The sequence below is a fragment of the Colias philodice genome, chromosome 6 (genome assembly GCF_061535455.1).
Source record: "Colias philodice isolate Cphi_HAF_F1 chromosome 6, ilColPhil1 Martin Lab GWU primary, whole genome shotgun sequence".
NCBI classification, from domain to species: Eukaryota; Metazoa; Arthropoda; class Insecta; order Lepidoptera; family Pieridae; genus Colias; species Colias philodice.
This window is the reverse complement of record NC_143091.1, coordinates 272,504-292,369: the sequence shown is the minus strand read 5'-3', so window position 1 is coordinate 292,369 and position 19,866 is coordinate 272,504. Positions and strand designations below refer to the sequence as shown.

The 19,866-nt window shown below is 33.6% G+C and overlaps 1 protein-coding gene across 4 annotated transcripts in view; it reads left to right on the top strand.

The window, feature by feature from the left end:
* Obsc (Obscurin) overlaps positions 1-19,866 on the top strand; it is a 97,372-nt gene that overhangs the window by 21,040 nt on the left and 56,466 nt on the right. For all 4 annotated transcript variants that reach the window (XM_089695978.1, XM_089695977.1, XM_089695979.1 and 1 more), the window contains exons 4-6: positions 8,188-8,313; positions 13,934-14,104; positions 14,490-14,655. In XM_089695978.1, coding sequence (XP_089552104.1) covers positions 8,188-8,313; positions 13,934-14,104; positions 14,490-14,655 — 463 coding nt within the window. The remainder of the gene's footprint in view (positions 1-8,187; positions 8,314-13,933; positions 14,105-14,489; positions 14,656-19,866) is intronic.

The following is a 19,866-nucleotide window of genomic DNA, read 5'->3' as shown; positions in this document are numbered from 1 at the left end:
TAAATTACCTTCAGTTTCCGTAAATATATTATTTTTATGTCACACCTTTTAAGGAATTGGTAGTTTGTTTGCTTATACATTTCTCAGAAATAATCAAATCGCAACATATTTTTATTTGCAAACATATTTACTTCAAAAACAGAAAATAGATCACAAATTATTCCGGTCACTTTATCTTAAAAATAAATCTTTATTTACGTTCAAAAATAATCTGGATTTATCTATAATCTCTGCGAAATAAAGATTTTATAACTTTTTTACGCGATATTATAAATGTAAATAATTCTTTGATGTCAAAACTAGGACATAGCAATACAAATGTTTGTGATTATTTTCCCTGTAAATATGAAGGTGTTTAATCAAGTTTTCTCCGAGTCAATGACCTACTAATATTGCATACCTGTTGAAAATAAATTGTTACGTATGTAAATGCGTTTTTCTTATTACATATAAGTACCTATAAGAAAAATATTCTGTACCATAATGCAATCGTTACTGTTTCTCTATTAATCGATGTTGCTTCTCTATTAAAACTGTTCTTTTTGCTAAACTCAAAGTAACCTAGTAAAAAAAGGCACATCTATCCTCGTTAGGTAAGAAAATAGGATTGTTTTTGACGTGACAACGTCTTATAATTCGATAGAGCCAGCTGCACGCACGAAAAAACATGACTCATGCGGCGTTACCTCCTCGTTCTGAGGCGTTCCATGTGATTGAAGTGCAAGCGAGAGCGCGGAACGAGCGACAAAGAAGCACAATCGGACGTTGTCACGTTCAACTATCGTCAGTAAACCGACTTTACAGACAACCAATTATATTTAATTTAACACTCCTAAATTGTACATACACAAATATCTGTTCGTCTTTCTTTCACATCTAATCGTAGCGGAGCGATTTTATGCTATAATTTTTGAGTTCGAAGACGTTTAGGAATGTATGGATTTCCAGTGTGAATTTAATTTAACCACGCGGACGAATCCGCTGGTAATAACTATTTGACTATATTATACTAGTTATGCCTCGCGGTATCACACGGGGGCATTACCAAATATTTCTGTAGCTCTTGTGTGTATGTATAGTAGTTTTACGTGAAAGGAGTTTTTAAAGTGAAACTTTAATTACATCGTCTCAAACTGTTTGGTCTGTGTAGCGCATGTCGCGTGTATCGCGGCTGCCGAGTAGGTATACCTGGGGCCTTAGACAAAGTAACAATTAAAAAACGATAACGAAGTTAGAAAAGGCAAAAATGTATGGGATTGACATACGCCGCGTTAGATCACGTGGTCTATCTAATGTCAATCCCATACATTTTTCCTTTTCTAACTTCGTTATCGTTTTTTAATTGTTACTTTGTCTACGGGCCCTACTCGGCAGCCGACCGTCACGCGACATGCGCTACACAAAGCAGTGTTCGGAACCGTTCGAACAGTTTCACTTTTACCGTGGTTTCATAAAACCACACAACATTTTTTTTCGTGTAAAGAGTGACAGACATCTATCCTCACAAACTTTCGCATTTATAATATTAGTACGATTCGAGTTTACGTGAGCTTTAAATAACACCTATACAAATAGGTATACAGTTTGTGTCCCATTTCCAGATGCCTTGTCTTTCCGTGTCGACGCTTCCTAATTCATATTTGTTGAGCTAATTTAGATTTTGTTGCGATTTCTTTGTGATGAAAATAGCACTAATAGTTTGTGTGTTTGAGTCTTGTTCCTGACGGGAGACATAGTTTTGTCCGGGGATTATTAATATGTTGTTTGTTGGTGTTATATCAACTTGAGATATTCTGGAGTCACATATACAAATTAAGACTATGAATTTGCGGTTTTGTTTTGATCCTTTTTGAAATTGTTGAAGAAAAAGTTATAACTATTTTTTTACCACGTCCAAAGATTTTCGGTGCAATAAATGAGTATGAAAATTGAATAACATTATAATAGGATGGTCTATTTCGACTCTATGAACTTTAAAATTACAAAACTATTAAAAATCACATACCTACCTAATATATGGAAAGTTATTTAGTACACTAAATAAATCTAGACTTGTGCATTATTGTAACAATCGATAGAGAATTAAAAACTGAATACAGCGTTATTATTGCCCCAAAATGTGCTTTACGCCCTTCGAGCCCAGGAGTATCGATATTAACATTTGATGATCTAGTAATGTTATAAGATAAAACAATATTTTAAAATTGCTTGCATTATAACCCAGATATCTACATCTTTTTACCACTAAGTGGGATGTCAATGTACATAAGATTTACACACTGTTTAAATTAAAATAAATTGAATTGAAATGTATCTCGTATTTTACAATTTTAATGAAAACGTTGCACTCGTAAATGTTGAGATAGTTGTAAAAACCTGAGCCTGGCGCCAGAAAAATCTACAAGTGATTTTTTTACAGTAAAATATATTAAATATATAGAAATAGAGTAAATTTATTTAATGAAACAAAAACATTGTGACATGTTTATTTGATGAAGAAATAGGGTCTTATAAAATGATTTATTAATGTTGGTCTGAGTAATATGTGCCAAATCTTAATCGTAAAAGTAAGAATATAGTAGGTTTAATAAATGTACGTTTTCGAATAGTTTTCTTTATTATAGGATTACATTTTGGTGGCTTTTCACTGTTCACTATGAAAAATAATTAATATCTATAGACTTATATTTCGTGGTCATTGTAATTTGTACATCGTACAAAGTATTTTCTCTCAAATTATTTTTATTGAAACACATGTGAACTTAAATTGAATTATCTAGAAAACAAGCCTGTTTTCCATCTACCTACGTTAAGACCTAAATAGATTGGAAATTTTATACCGGACTACTTTTAAAAATTCAGAACACAATTCTATTGTCTTTTTCTTCCAATGTAAAACACCTGTTTGTGTTTTCTTTTGTTCTTTTCCTCAATTTATTTTACTGTTTTTATTTGCTAATTTTATATCCATGTGTTTTATTTACGTACCATTTATAATATTGGATATCTACGCTTATGTTAACTTAGACGCCATTTAAAAAAAATACCCATGAGAAACACACCAATTTCATTAATTTATTCTACAGATACACCAAATATTTGTAACTATTTCATACATATAGAATTTCATCACAAAACGTATAAAGTTTTAACGACGTTGGTCGAGTTTAACCCTGTGCCATGAACTCCAAGTGTGGAACTAGAACGGAAGCTCACATCACGCTTTTATATTTTTAATTATACATTTTGTTTTGCAATAATATCATAGTAATATATACTAGGGGAATGTTATTTTAATCAACTGATTGTTTATGTTTATGAAACCTAAACTTACTTAGCATATTGGTATTAATCGTAATTCGCAATTCACGGAGGGAACACTATACAAATATCATAATAATTGTAAATTAAAATACTAGTAGATATTCAGTACTAAGTATTAGACAAGAAAAGAAAAATACATTCCCGATTAGGTACTGAATATCTCTACAATCTTCTAGTAAGATTGTAGAGCTAACGATGTGGTAGGTGCGACTTTAATCGCAACTTTATAAAACAAGGAAAGCTCAAATAAGACGCTTTTCAAATTTAAAGCTCTTTTTTACAGTTTTACAACACTGTTTAATTTAGGATTCAGATAGTTACATAATCAAACATCTTTAAAAATCATTATTTAATAAAAAAAGAAATTTAAATTATAATGCACAGTTTTAATATGAACCGCTTCACAAAAATCTTAGAAGCATTTTATACTAGGGATGTAACGATACCGATACCGATACCGATATATCGGCCGATATATCGGTATCGCCGATAATAAAACAACCGATACCGATATCGAACAATTCAAAAAACCGCGCCCAATGAACGATGCGGGAGGCCGCCCGCGCGTGCGCACTTTGTTTTCTGAAAAAACTCTACCAATAGTAAACTTTTATTAGGTACTGATTGTATGTGTATTACTTAAAGTTTAACTGACTTTGTAAAATAATAATACTAAAATAAATGGTTTTGTTGTTTTTTGATTTGGCATTTTTATTTTAAAGAATACGATTAACAGTTGAGTCTCTGTTAAATGTTGGTAACTTTTTATGCATAATTCACTATTTATTTTTCTACCAAGCCATCGATATCGGTATCGCCGATACATTACTACAAATATCGGTATCGGTATCGTATCGGCAAAATCATGTATCGTTACATCCCTATTTTATACAATATTTGTATGTGATTACTCCCTTGTTTTCTTTCAAACGATTTACGGTCTATTTACATAGCTAATATATTATTTCGTAAGGTTCGTATAGCTTGCCCTTGATTGAGCACACTTTAAATAGCTTTTAAATGAAACGTAAACGTGTTAATATTGTCGTAATTTCGTGTCGTACGCTTCGATGGTAAAGTTAATTGGCGTGGCGAGTTCGATGAACTTGTCATAGATTTTTCTCGATTTTTTTCGATTGTTCTATTGCCAAATGGTTATTGATTTTATGGAGTTTGTTTTATGACCTTGTCGGAGGAAAATGAATTATGTATTAGTGTACAATTAAAAGTACTAGGTACCTGACGTTTAGATATTATATAGTTTAATAATGACATTTAAGTAAAACTGTATTGATATGTTCATAATTATTCTTAGGACGTTATGGTCAAAGAAAGATACCAAACAATGCTACATTGAACAAAGTTTTATTCCGTTCTTCAATTAATCCACTAACTATTTATTTTGAAATGCAATTTTTAATTTTCTTTCATAAATATAACATGTTTTAATAATTAAATGTCAAAATATGAAATTCGAAGTTAAAAAAATATAGGTTAAGGTCAACATCCTCTGCATTACCGTCACGTGCAATGAAAATCCGTTGACAGCCGACAGTTGTAGGTTAAACGATAAATTCGTCTCGAATTCGCACTTGAACGATTTATTTCTTCATTATAATATTGGGAAATTTCACTGAGTAATGTATTACTCATATTTTTGTTTTTGCGCACTATTTTCTTGTGATTTTCCATTTTTACTGGCTGACAAAGAGAATACAAATACTATGCTGGCTGACGCGAGAGTTCTACCTTAACCCGCAAACTTTGACAGTTATTTTACACGTACAGTAGTTGCTTAGGGCCAAACAATATTCCTTTAATAATTTTTGTTTTATCCTTTATCACTAAATACATTTTATATTGTTTTATACAGATTTACAATACTCATAAATAATACTACAAATGTATAAAATTTACTTACCGTAGCTAATCGTGTGACAGTAACAGCAAACATGAATTTTCGAACTACCCTCATAATAATTTAAGGACGACGAAGTTAATCAAACCTCAAATCAAACAGATAATAATAATTTTTATCTATATGAAAATTTTAAACAGAAAATAGGTTTCTTAAAATTTTCCAACGTTCCGTGAAATTCATATATTTTTTTTTAATTCCTCAGAACCTTCTACAAAGTTTTAGAAAACTTAAAAAAAATGAATTAAATATTACTGTTTTAATTGTGTTCTCAAATTGCGACGTTGCCTAGAGCATTGTGGAAAAAAGTCCTCTTTTTCTTTTTATTAAAATGTGTAAATTATATAAATAGAAATACTTAGAAAGTAGTGTAGTTACCAGGAAATATCACATAAGACAAGCACTCATTGTGTAGACACGTCTAGACAGCTTTTATGAGCTGTCCTCCAAATACGACACGCTCTATTTGAGATTTAGAAAATCGAGAGTACTTGATATTTTTACACTATCGGCAAGTAGTAGATAAATATGTTTTTAAATCCATACCAACCTCAGATATGAATAATTGTATTATAGACTGTGGTATAGACGAAATCTATGAGATTAAACATATACAACAATAAAATATCAACAACTTCCAACTCAATCGATTTGGAATTTTATAACCTACTAGCGGTCCGCCCCGGCTTCGCCCGTGGTACATATGAAAAATAGATGTTGGCCGATTCTCAGACTTACCCGATATGCACAGAAAATTTCATGAGAATCGGTCCACCCGTTTCGGAGGAGTATGCAGACTAACATTGTGACACGAGAATTTTATATATAAGATTTGTATAACTGTAACTAAATTCAGAAAGCAATTCTTAAAACCTCTCTAGAAGATCGTTTAAAAAATATAAGTATTTCCATCACAAACTAACGCATGGAAAATCTAAATATTAGATTTTCCATGAGTCAGATGTAAAGGTGAATGATATTTCCAATCCACACGATTATATTTTCGTACCAATGATTCGCGTTCTTGCTCCGTGTGCAATATTTAACAGGTACATACGATTTTATTTTGCGTATTCTTAAAATAGTTTAATTTTGATCGGCAAAGTACCTGTGATTATAGATAGATAGTTTTGCTAGTGATTACGGTAAAGACCACTTAGCATATTGGGGGGTGTCGGGTGTGCTGTAATTTTTCCACACTGCAAATAATATTGCTTTAAGACATAATGTTATAGGGGCAGGTGATCCAACTACTTCATTTCTTCCTTTACCATGATTTTTAAAAACATGGTCAGCAACTATTGCAACAGCAAGTCCTCCAAGATAGCAAGATCTTCGAGGACTTCAACTTGAGTATTTATAATGACATGATGTATTTATTAAGATTCTAATATCATATTCTACATGACTTGATACCCTTTTCAAAACTCGGTCAAAAAAGAAATAGCACATGTCTAAACATGTTGTTGTGACGTCACAACTCACAGGCAAGGGTCGATGTCCGCTCCTCAGTCTAGTACTAAACATAAATGCTAGCTATTTGTAAAAAGATGAAACAAATCTAAAAAGACCTAGATTACTGGTTGGCAGGTTGTAAGCCGAGTGGAAATTTGAAATAAAATACATTAACCTATGTGTTAAAAAATATTACCCATAGTAATCTTTGTCGGTTTGTCCATACATTTTTCTGAAACCTTATCGGCATTACATTGTTTTGGCTTTTTGTACAACTATAGGATCCGAACAGGGATCATTTGGAATTTTGATCGTTGTTTTGTTAAAAGACGCATCGAATAAAATTGGCATAACAGCTTTTGTTGCTTGACATCAACAGCTTGACATTCATAAATTAATAAATCCTAATTCACACAAAATACTTTGCGTCGTTAAAAAGTTGATACTACGTAAATGATGGCGAGATTCATTTCCAATACTGTCTCAGAATAGATTTCTAATAAAGATGAAATACGGCCTGTACGAAATATTAATACTTTCAAAGTATTAATATCTCTTGCAATCGGTTACGCAAACGTTCAAGTATGATGTGTTGATGTTACGGGCGACGAGAGAGGCGCAACACCGGAGGCTATTCGCGGATTCGTTATAAATATCATATTTATATAAACATTTAAGGTTTTTGATCGTTAATTTGAGGAGTTTGAAAACCAGTCAGAAGTAATCGAAATATCAACATTGGTGTTTTGAATTAATTTGCGTATTTTAAATTTTAGTTCAGAAAATAATACTTCGGTGATTTTTAGTGGAAATAAAATACTTATGTATAGATGTCTGTAATTGTGTATCTAAATGAATTGCCTGGATCACATAGTGGACACAATATCATATTTAACATCCACTCTCCTATGTGGAAGATGCAAAATCATGTTGTCTTTTGTATTATATATATTATACACTAGCTTTACACCCGCGGCTTTGCCCATGTTTTTTTCACATTTATTATTTTAGAAGGATTATAAGTAGGATAGGATAGGATATAATAATCCTAGATATAAAATTGTTTATGCTTTGATAAGAGAAAATTTAGAATTCATTGCCGATATTTCTGTTAAATGCTACCTCTTGAAAGGGCTTAAATTGCTCCTATCTTATTCCTTTACGTATAATGACAATTCAAAGCGCTTTTAAAGTCTATGTATGATGACGATTCAAAGGAAAGTCTAGTTGAATTAATTAACCAACGTACTAAATTTAACACCACTTAGTGCCGATTTTTCAATGCTTGGATAAAACTTATCCGTCCAATAAAGTATTACACTATAATATTAAAATGTCACGTAAACTGTCAAATACGGGCAGTTAGAATACGTTTTTAAAATGGTCGTTTTACCTATAAATTATTCGACGAATAAGTTTTAACCGAGGATTGAAAAATCAGCCCTTAAATGAAGCTTAATCAAAATGAATAAACTGGAGACCATCTTCAGATGGCTGGTGCGCGTGGTGGACGACGTGCAGGAGGAGCAGCTGCGCACGCGGCAGGGCTTCGTGCCCGCGCACGTGCTGCGTGAGCGACCAGAGCGGGACGCCACCGCGCTCGCGGCCAGGCGACAGTGAGTAGCTTATGTACAGTACGATTCAAACATAATGGCGGCTCGGAACATCGTACAATCCGATGCGCAGAAAACAATTTTAGGTATTAGCGGGACGTTAAAGGACCTGTGCGCACCCGCACTCGCACCTGCATCTAACTTCCGAACCGCCATTAAGTTTGAATCGAACTATAACTTATTTGTGTTATTATGATGATTTTCTGGTTTTATTAACGGATTTGGTAACTGTTTTGTGTTTCGATTGAAGACGTTTTCCTAACGTATTACAGTTTACCCTAAATTTGCCCAGGTTACCTTGTTCTTTCATAGTGTATGTGTGGTTTGTGTGACTTCTGTTATTAGTTTTTAGTTTCTTTTCTCCCTTTTTCTTTTCTACACTTTCCAACCAATACCTCTTACAGAATGCACAATGAAATGTAAATTTTTCGAAATATCTTCAATGTTCGGAGTTCGACCTTTATTAAGGTTGGGTCGCCTAAGATCGGACGCATATGCCGAAAATTTTATACGTACTGTATTTTTTATTTTATTTCTCATGATTCGATGTCGTTTTTCTGTTGCGGTCAACTGTAAATTGATGACAAGAAAATATTGTTTAACCCCTAATTTTTTGGTTTGCGTAGATGCTATCTATCTAAGCAAATTTAGAGCCTAAAAAGCAGACTTTTTTCGACTTACCATAGTGAAGAAAATAACAGTTCGGCCGAAGATCGGACTATGTAGTATCTTCACTTCTATGCGTTTAATAATAATGTTAACATTAGGAAAACATCCGGACTTACGTCCATACATTGAGCATCAATGATTGAGTCAGGAAATTCCTCAAAAAATTTGACAAAGAAGTTTTTTTTTTATTGCGTTTTTTTAGTCCGGTCTTCCCTCCTCATCCTAATTAAGTTTCTCAAACTTTTATCCTCCGTGTTCTAGGACTAAATAATGAAAATGTACCTAAGGTCTGATAGTCATAGCGTCATTGGATAGTTAAATATATTAAAAGTTAATAATTATTGCGCATTATTGCATAAGGCGCAGTCAAGAGCTAAACTTCGGTCCGATCTTCGGCATTGGGAGGGAAGATCGGATCTTGGGTTGTGAACGTCCTAGGCGTAATCAAAGTATACAGATGGAAAGAGGATTCGCTAATTCTGCCCCAAAATAATTAATTACATTATTTCAATGAAAGTACTCTCCACAATGAGCCATCAAAATTTTGTAGGTAAGATCGGATCGACGATTTTCGCCACAAAATACACCTTTTCTGCTGAATCACCTGTGTACACGTCCCGTCTGGTCGCTGGCCGGCCGCAGAGTGAAGAGAGGGGCAGAACAAAATGGCGGATCTAGTAGTGTTGGTAGCAGTAGAGAATATTGCCTAGTTTGCGAGTTATTCCATGCATCCGATCTTATGTCACATCCGATCTTAGGCGACCCAACCTTACTATGCTATTTAAAGAAATATCATTTCTTCAAGGATAATTCGATAAGACAACGATATTTCGGTTTTCATTACATAATAATATTACCGCTACATTGTAGCATGTCTCCCTGAGCACCAACAGACACAATTCATATGTTAATGTGACAAATATTAGTGTTATTGCTAACATATGTCGCCTTAGATTTATATTTACTTACATTTATTGGTGTTTCGTGATTCACTATAAGATTATAACGCGAGATAGTAATCAAAGGGCCAAAAGCGAACGGGATGGAATCTTACAAAACTAAAACAAATTAAAATCTTTGTCTTTCAAACCTAGACGGTATGACCATATTTAATAATATATAAGATTCGTATATGAGTACAAGGAATAACGGTTAGGTAATACATACAAATAGTCTGAACGGAACATAAATGTACAGGTATTCCAACAAGAAATAAAACCGGCCAAGTGCGAGTCGGGCTCGCGCACAAAGGGTTCCGTAGCAGCAAATATAATAAATTACAGTTAAATCAACCTATCTCAAAAACTATAAGAGATACTTTGATCAAACCAAAAATCGTTGAAAGAGTTAATTAGCATGCATCACCTCTATTTTTTTTAGAATTTTATACCCCGTAGTTATAAAAATAGAGGGGGGGGGACATACTTTTTACGACTTTGAGAGCTGATATCTCAAAAACCGTTCACTTTAAGAAAAATGTTTTTTAGAAAACTTTATATCATTTTAAAAGACCTTTCCATTGATACCCCACACGGGTATGTACATCGAAAAAAAAAATTTCATCCCTCAGTTACATGTATGGGGGGCCCCACCCCCAATTCTTTTTTTTACTATTTAGTGTCATATTTTTGTAGCGGTTCATACAACACATATTCCCATCAAATTTCATCACTGTAGTACTTATAGTTTCCGAGTAAATCGGCTGTGACAGACGGACAGACGGACAGACGGACAGACGGACATGACGAAACTATAAGGGTTCCGTTTTTGCCATTTTGGCTACGGAACCCTAAAAAAGACGGGTTGCACTCCGGGAGTGCCGGCAGAAGTGAAAACTTGATTATTAACGTTGAGCATGTTTGATATCCATCCGTCTTACGCTTTTTCGATCAGGTCACGTGTCCTGACGCGAGTTTAAGATTTTATACCCAACGTCGCTAAAGAAGTTTTCACTTCAAAAATACGTGAAGAAAAATAAAAAAGAATAATTTGGAAAATCCAAAAGTGCACGCCTCATAATTTTTTTTTAATAAATATTTATTAATTATTATTTTTGTTTATTTAATAACAATTAAACCACATCGAATCAGACCCTGAAGAATGAAAGGGTTCTATTCCTGAGCATACTCAAGCGTAAGAGAAAAAAAAAGACTCGATTAGTAAAGTATTTCGGTCGCTATCGTGTTAACAAGAAAAAGGATCCGCACATACAGACACACGGACGTCCAAGACAGAACTTTTTTAAACTGTTTTTTAACTAGTTTAAATAACAAAAATGACATCAAAAATATCATGAACGTTAAAAATAGTGTTTTTTCTTAATATGTGTGTGTATGTATTATCTTACAAGTGCAATGTATGATACATAAAGACATTTTAAGTTTGAAAAATCAGATGTTTTGCGCGAAGTGACAGTAGTACCCACCTCAACGCTTCGCTTATGAGGCGTGCAATACTTATAAAAACATCTGATTAACATACCGCTAAATCGTATTTGACATATTCCGTGCAATAAACGCATTACCCCCTTTTTTCGATCGTAATTGGTTTCCAGATGATCACTTCGGAAGTGGGGCACATGTCGACAGTAAAGTATTGCCTGATGATGTGTTTATCTTCATGTCCTTAATTTGTCGCGAATTTAAAGACACATTTAGATGTAGACCTGATTCTGGTTATGTGGGACTTGAATGAGGATTCTTGGAAAAAAACACGGATTTAAAAACATCACACGATACGAGTTAAATAAGAATTGGTTTTCCTTTTACTACCACTACCACGATAAAAACACCTGAAAGTTCATTTAAGGACAGAATTTCCTACTTATAATTATTTTCTTTAGTTTTCTTTCTCTGATTTAATTAAATCAGCTGCCCAAATGTTAATTCATTTCAGTCTGTTGCATAATATAAAATAATTTTTAATCGATTTAGAAGTGTGAATGGTGCCAAAATTAAGTGCAAATAGATGACCTGCCAATAAATATAGTCTGAATGTATAAGTTCCAGCACTTAACATAACGAATATTTATGATGTCGTCGATCCACTCGTATGCCATAACAGATTTGGATAACAGATACATGTAGTGTTTCCTTTGTAGATTATATCTTAATAGCTTCAGATTAAAAAATCCAGGAGAACCTCTGTAAATACATACTTTCTTCCTGCGTATGTGTTTATTCCTCACGTAACACTTCAAAAGCAATATAAGTCCATCAAAGAAACTCAATATCTACAGGGAAAATTATCATCTTTCAAACAGAGACATTACTGTCTTCAAGCCTCTGAAAAAAAAACAAACAATAGAAGTCCGCCTGACTCACGCTCTGAATCATTACAGTATACTGTATTCGTCATATAATAGGCTCTACTCCTGAAAATATGCTCATAAATTTAATGATACGTAGAGTGAAGCCGTACGTAGATGGCGAGTACGTTGGCTCACATGATGTTCAAACAACTCAGACCTTTGGCATGTCATTTATAGATAAATATGTAATTTGGTAAATTGATAAGCATAGCCAATTTTACTGGAATTGAATATAGTAATGATTTAATTTGGAAAGGCGAACTGTGACGTATTCGCAAAAAAAAAGCTGTAAAAAATATCCTTCATCGAAAGTATTTTCTGATTAACATTTGAAAAGAGAATGAGGAAATATCAGCAAACACGTTTCTTCAATTTATCCAACAGGGAACCCAATTACCTCAACGCAGAATGCTCGAACCAAATTATCTCAACGCAAAACACTCCTCAAACATTTATTTTTATATCTCAAAATAAATCCACAAAAGTGCATTCCCCGCTCACTTCCAAAAACCTTCAGTGCCAAAATACGATTCACGGCAACTATGCATCAAGTTGGTACTCAATTACTCAGGGCCTGTCTCGTTACCCGCTCAGCGAGTGCCAGAGACGGCTATATATCAAGTGCTTGGATAAGTTGATATACATGATGCATTATGGGTGACAAATTTGCTGCTAATTGCATGTAAGATGTACTGAATCTGCGATTATATTAGGGTGGTATTGACCAGTCATAGATGAATTATGTGCTTTTTCGATATAGATATCCAAAGTTCGATAGATATTGATAGCCACGGGTTAAGTACATTGTTAGCTGCGGGTTTAAATTTAGATGTCCAATATTTGATAATTTTGTCATTATAGGTCGAGAAGTGTCTTCACACTTCTATTTACTTTGCTCATTTATATTTTGTATTTCACACTCAGTTTAATGTAGTATCTATACAAAACAAATTGACAAAGAAATTTCTTATTCCTTATAGATAAAAAAGGAGAATGGGCATTTTACTATGGAAGTTGGGCCTGAACACTTGAGTTGGACCAATACACATGAGATATTGTTTTTATAATAGATCATAACACATACATACATGGAAAAATATATATAAAAAAATAATCAACCGGGTTTTTGTACAGTCACATCAAGTTTTATTTCTTTGTGTATAATATTTTTTGCAATTAATAACTGTTATAAGACAATGACAATATCTTTATGTTACTGCAATTCACTTTCACTTACAAAGACGTACTAATCTTAAGCCTTCTAATAACCGAAATACACTAATATGTATTATGTTTTGTAACAGGTACCTATACCGTGTTTATTATAATTCAACGTAGTTAGACGTTTTTTGTGGTTAAACTCAGTCACTCCAGTGACATATTTTAGGTTTATATTTACTTCACTCGAATTAAAAACACCGTTATTTTGCGCAAAATAATAGCCAAATAAATAATTTTTTTTTTTTTTGCCTTGACTGTACAAGAACCCGGTTGATTTATTTTTTTCGTTAGGTATGTGTATGTATCTATCACAAAAACAATATTTCGTGTGTATTGGTCTTAACCCAAGTTTCAGGCCCAATTTGACGCGTCCTCCTTTTATGATCTAAAATTAGAAGATCAATAAAATATACCACTTTTCAGAGCCGTGGTCCGCGAATTAATCGAGACTGAAGAGGAGTTCGGCAGAGACATGCAGCAAGTGGTCAGCCAGTACATGCGGCCGATGGACAAGGCAACCACGCCCAAAGCTGTGTTCGACTGTCGAGAGTTCCTCTTCGCGAACTTTAAGCAAATTTGCGAGTTTCATAATACGTGAGTAGTTTAATTAAATGGACACGTTACATTTTTATTATTTTCCAATCTTTCTTATAAGTAACAGGTGTTGCCCATAAAAATCAATAGTCTATTTGTCTTGTGAAAATCAGTCATAGTCAGTCAGAGCTATTTCCGTATTTATAATATTTGCTATGAATTATTATTGACATTAGCACTCGACATCGCTACGTTTCTTTATTTATTTTTTAATAATATTTATCCAACAATTTTCCTAATTTATGTCAAGTCCCATATACAAAGTAAAATTCCCTTTCCTCAATACTAAGAAAAAAAGTTGTACTCATTAGCTAAAGCTTTTTTGTCTACGTCAAATCTCCATTATCTAAATTCTAAAGCCAGATTACAAAACCATTTTTCACAGGACCCTGCTAGAAGGCATAAAGTACTACGCAGGAGAGCCTCGTATGCTGGGCAGGGCCCTCCTCCGCATGGAGCGTGAGTTCGATAAGCACGTGGCGTATTGCCGGGACGAGCCGAAAGCACAGAAGTTACTGAGCTTACATCCGGTTGTTAAGAAGTACTTTCAGGTCAGTTTTTTTGTATATCTGTGAACAATTAATAAAATAAACTATCACCGATCCTTGATAAGTGCACAAAGTTTTAATTAAATCTGTCCGTGTATAATAAAAGTGGGTCAAAATCAATTTTAATTACAGAATACTGATTTTGACGAACATCTTGATATAAAATAATAATATAATCAATGCCATCTAGCGGCGATACAAGAAACTAATACATTTATACATTTTCGTTCGCGGTTTTAAATAACAGATGGCGCATATATAAATTTAATCATCTGTACAACAGATGGCGTTGTATTAATAGACTTTTACAGCTTTGTACTAGATGGCACTACACACATACTTCTATTTATTGTAAGATCTTACAAAATTAAGGCTAATAAAGAGTCATTTACAGTGATTCCCGAAAAATCTATAGTTTGTAAATTTTGCATATACTAATGGAAGTGAATATAAAAGCATAATAAAGATAAATGACGCAATTAAGCTTAGATAAACAGCTGTTTACGGCAACTTATCAATTCTTCTGCATCAGATAGAAGCTTTTATCACCTATACGACACGGACCATTCTAGCAAACACTTTATATTTGCAAAAGCCAATCTTTCATACATCTTTCTTATATATGTGGGAATAGGATAAGATATTAAGATGTATTTCATAATTAGCTTTATTTTTAGTCTGTGTTTTTCTATTATTTACTCTGTGGATATGTTGTCTGTAGATTGATGTTTATCTATGACTTGACTTGGTGTCTCGGTACGAAAAGAAATGGAGGATTGTTAAAAATGTATTTTTGTTCGGTGTCTGGGAATTAAACTGATTGGGCTAATTTGGCGTTTTTATTTACACCATCCCCACATATATAAAATTCTCGTGTCACAATGTTAGTCTGCATACTCCTCCGAAACGGGTGGACCGATTCTCATGAAATTTTCTGTGCATATCGGGTAAGTCTGAGAATCGGCCAACATCTATTTTTCATATGTACCACGGGCGAAGCCGGGGCGGACCGCTAGTAATATATATAAATCTCGTGTTACAATGTTTGTCCTCAATGGACTCCTAAACCACTTAACCGATTATAATAAAATTCGCACACCATGTGCAGTTCGATCCAACTTGAGAGATAGGATAGTTTAAACATGTAGGTACCACGGGCGAAGCCGGGGCGGACCACTAGTTTTCCTATTTAATACCCAAAGCATTTCACATAGCCAGTCGGCGCCTCGCATCGGCAGACCGCCAACGACTAGAATAGTTCTCGACGATCCGTCACTCCCTTCATATCGGGGACACTACATTATCATGTTTACCGCTTAAATATGATTTTTAATTAGTCACAGTCTGCTTGACCTAGGTTTTAGATCAAAACTAGGTATTAATAAAACTGCGATCGACGTTTTCAGGTATACAGTATTCAGAATATTTAAATTTTCTTACAGCATTCGATTCAGTTGTACACACGAATGAAGCGTACGAAAAACATAGATAAGATTTATTTTTATATAATCAGTGCAATGTTGGTTAGCTTTAAAAAAATAAATGGTTCATGGATCTTAAAATAATAACAGTACATGAGGCGAGAAACAGATCGATTTAATTGACTTGGAAGAATCTTCCGAAAAGGAAGGCTCCATATTATCTACTTAGCTACTTAGCTAGCTTTATAATTGAAAATCAATTAAAAGAAGGTGTTCTTATTTTCACTGTAACTGAACATCACACATTTGACAAGTCAGCTCCAGCTAGTCACAAAATATCGGTCAAAGGTGTTAGGTTAGAAGCTGTCTCGACTCACATCACGTCAATCAAACTCATGTTTGCGTACTATATCCGCGTTCTTGCTTTGGCATTTGCTACTCAGCTATTTGACGCCTTTTCTTGTCTCATTTGTTTGATGATTTGCGTGCTAGGCTACAGAAGAAGATACAGTTTTATAAAACAGGGTAGTTAAATTTACTTGACATATTTTGATAGAATTTATACATTTTTTATCAATATCAGTCTCATTGCGTCTTTGCCTCTGCAAGCTGGTATTTTAACTATTTTAACTAAATATATCTTAAGCTATGTATGTACCTAGCACTATGTAAAACAGATGGGTACGTGGGCAGGTGTGTATAAACGAAGACAAAAATTAATTTATGGTAAAACCTCATACATTTTAATTCCCGCCCAATTATCTATGAGTAATTATGCGTATTTATATTGCGCACACACTTGTGGGCTATTTCCTGCACAATTGATTGATTATCGCTACAGAAATTTGCTTGAGATGAAATTATTTTGATACTAGATTCTACTATTTGTTATATCTATTAGATTTACATAAATAAGTCTAGTCACTAGAAAAATATAGATGTATAATTGGGCATATTACATTGATAAGATCAATTATGACAAACAACATATCAATGTTCTTACAAAATTCCATCAAAAGTCGACAAGAAAAGATTTGGAAAATTTTTAAAACCAAAAAAAGGGAGAATATGTTCTGTAAATCTGTAAAGCTTAAAATTGATGACATTGAGTCGTGTTTACATATTTTTGGTAGCACAAATGGCAGATTAGTTGATCATGATGCAACATTCGCTGCAGAAATAGTGACGGCATTGAACTTTTAATTTGACTGAATTCTTCTGACGTTGGCCATGCGATAGACGGTGTGATATTATCTTATTTATAAATGTTCAGTGGATATGAAAGAGATCTCCAATAAGTTGTCTTATTTTAGGTCCTTTCCAGAATTATTTTAGTTTTACTTTGGAAACTGCAGCTGTTAATATTTAAGCTGGCTTAATTTAAACACAAATATCAAGACTCGAATTCCTTCTGACTTTTTTGAGTATAGATACCTCGATAAACATACCATACTTTGAACTGTTTTTTACTCTTAATTTACACATTTTTATTTGATACACTTTTTAAAGCACTGTGAAAAATTAGTTAAGGTTGGTACTTTCGCGGATAAAAATAAAGTTATAGATACTAAAAATAAGACAAATTATATGTATGTAGGTGTAGGTCCCACGTGAGATCCCACTCAAGAGAAAGTTACTAGAACAATTCTATAAATTCTTGTATAATCGTACATTCCGCTAATGCTGAATGACTGGTGTTAGCGCGTCACCGAATATTATTATCCTACGCAACACTGTCTACACCTGAGTCAAACCCCAAAATAATTCCAACAAATATACATTTAGATCTGTATCTACTGTTTCAGTTATACTTCAGAAATTTTCATTATTGAGATTGATAATGATGATGATGACTTCAGAATTAGGTTATTGGTAAATCAATTTCATTGTATTCTCGCTGTCGCTTCGATTTTGTACCACAAGTGCTCAGGTTTGGCCACCAAATCTGGTATAACTTTTAGGTATAACATAACTAGGAATCTAAAAATTACTACGGAGTTATAAAGGTCTGATAAATATGAATTTGAGTTCAAATAAAGCTGTAGAGAGGAGCTAAATTAAATAAACATGAGATGCAATCATCCTGAAGAGAATAAGAAGATCTAGAGTTCTTTCTAGTTTTGAACGAATGGTAACTAACTTTTTCTAACATTACCGTCAGTTATGGAATGGTATTTTAAAAAAAATTGAAATCGTTTGGTGAAAATCTTTCCAGAACCATCTACTTGATTACGATTTAGTGATTAATGGATTCCCTTCAAACTAGCTTTCAAAACATTGATAAAAGCAGAACGAATGAATTTTTCATAGTGTTTCTTATAACTGACCTAAATATAAATATCGCGAGCAGGTTGGTTGATCAATCCCATGATACGTTTTAAATTTAGACCATAGATTGTAATTTAAAAACAAAATTATCGTTTATAAATTGAATAATTATTCAAATATAATATTATGCTCAGTATACTACAAATATAAAACCAATATCCCGTAAGAGGATGAACGTTGTAGTATTTTCATGTAACATTATGCAAAAAAAACTTAAAATTACTTTCCGTATATTTCAACGTTTCAACAAAGTTAGTCTTTTGAAAAATCAGATTTTCTCCGCTACAATTTCAAACACCACCGATTCACATGTACATCCCAGCGTCTAATAACAACCATGTAAGCCATCCTTCTATCTAGAGTAGTATTGGGGGCCTTAGAGCAATCGCCCCTGGCCCTTCTTTTGCAAAATTGGGTTACAGATGGAATGCTATATAAATGCTATATAAAATTTAAACCTTGATGTGAAAATACCAAATAGGAAATTATAAAGCTCTATTCGCTTTTCCATAGCGCTCCAAGATACAGAAGGCCGCATCTCTCTCCTGTCATTCTTATCGTGTACTCATTTGTGTTTAACACTTATTTGTATTACTATTATAATAGAAGAATAATTTGGAAAATCCAAAAGTGCACGCCTCATAATTTTTTTTAATAAATATTTATTAATTATTATTTTTGTTTATTTAATAACAATTAAACCACATCGAATCAGACCCTGAAAAATGAAAGGGTTCTATTCCTGAGCATACTCAAGCGTAAGAGAAAAAAAAAGACTCGATTAGTAAAGTATTTCGGTCGCTATCGTGTTAACAAGAAAAAGGATCCGCACATACAGACACACGGACGTCCAAGACAGAACTTTTTTAAACTGTTTTTTAACTAGTTTAAATAACAAAAATGACATCAAAAATATCATGAACGTTAAAAATAGTGTTTTTTCTTAATATGTGTGTGTATGTATTATCTTACAAGTGCAATGTATGATACATAAAGAGATTTTAAGTTTGAAAAATCAGATGTTTTGCGCGAAGTGACAGTAGTACCCACCTCAACGCTTCGCTTATGAGGCGTGCAAAAGCGTAGCTACATAAGCGACTAATCCATTTCGAATATTGATAAAATCTTAAATCTATTAGTAGTTCTACTTAGCTTCTCCACATTCTGCTACCACTATTTTTCTTTTAACTATCTACTCAGTGTAATTTAAAAATAACGGTTCAAATATGACTCCTAATCCCTGCTCACGCGTGTCTCCACTAACTAATGTCACTGTCAGCTTTATCAGTAATGACATCGACCTGTCAAGGATACCCCAAGGTTTGTTTGGCGACCTTGCCGCCCGCGACGTCACCAGAGAAATGTATCCTCTATCTAAGTTTAGCCGTGGATTGGGCAAGGCATGGTGCAGATCAGTCGCCTGGATGCCGCGGCCGCGAACAGAGCACGCCTCTGCTTGATCGAC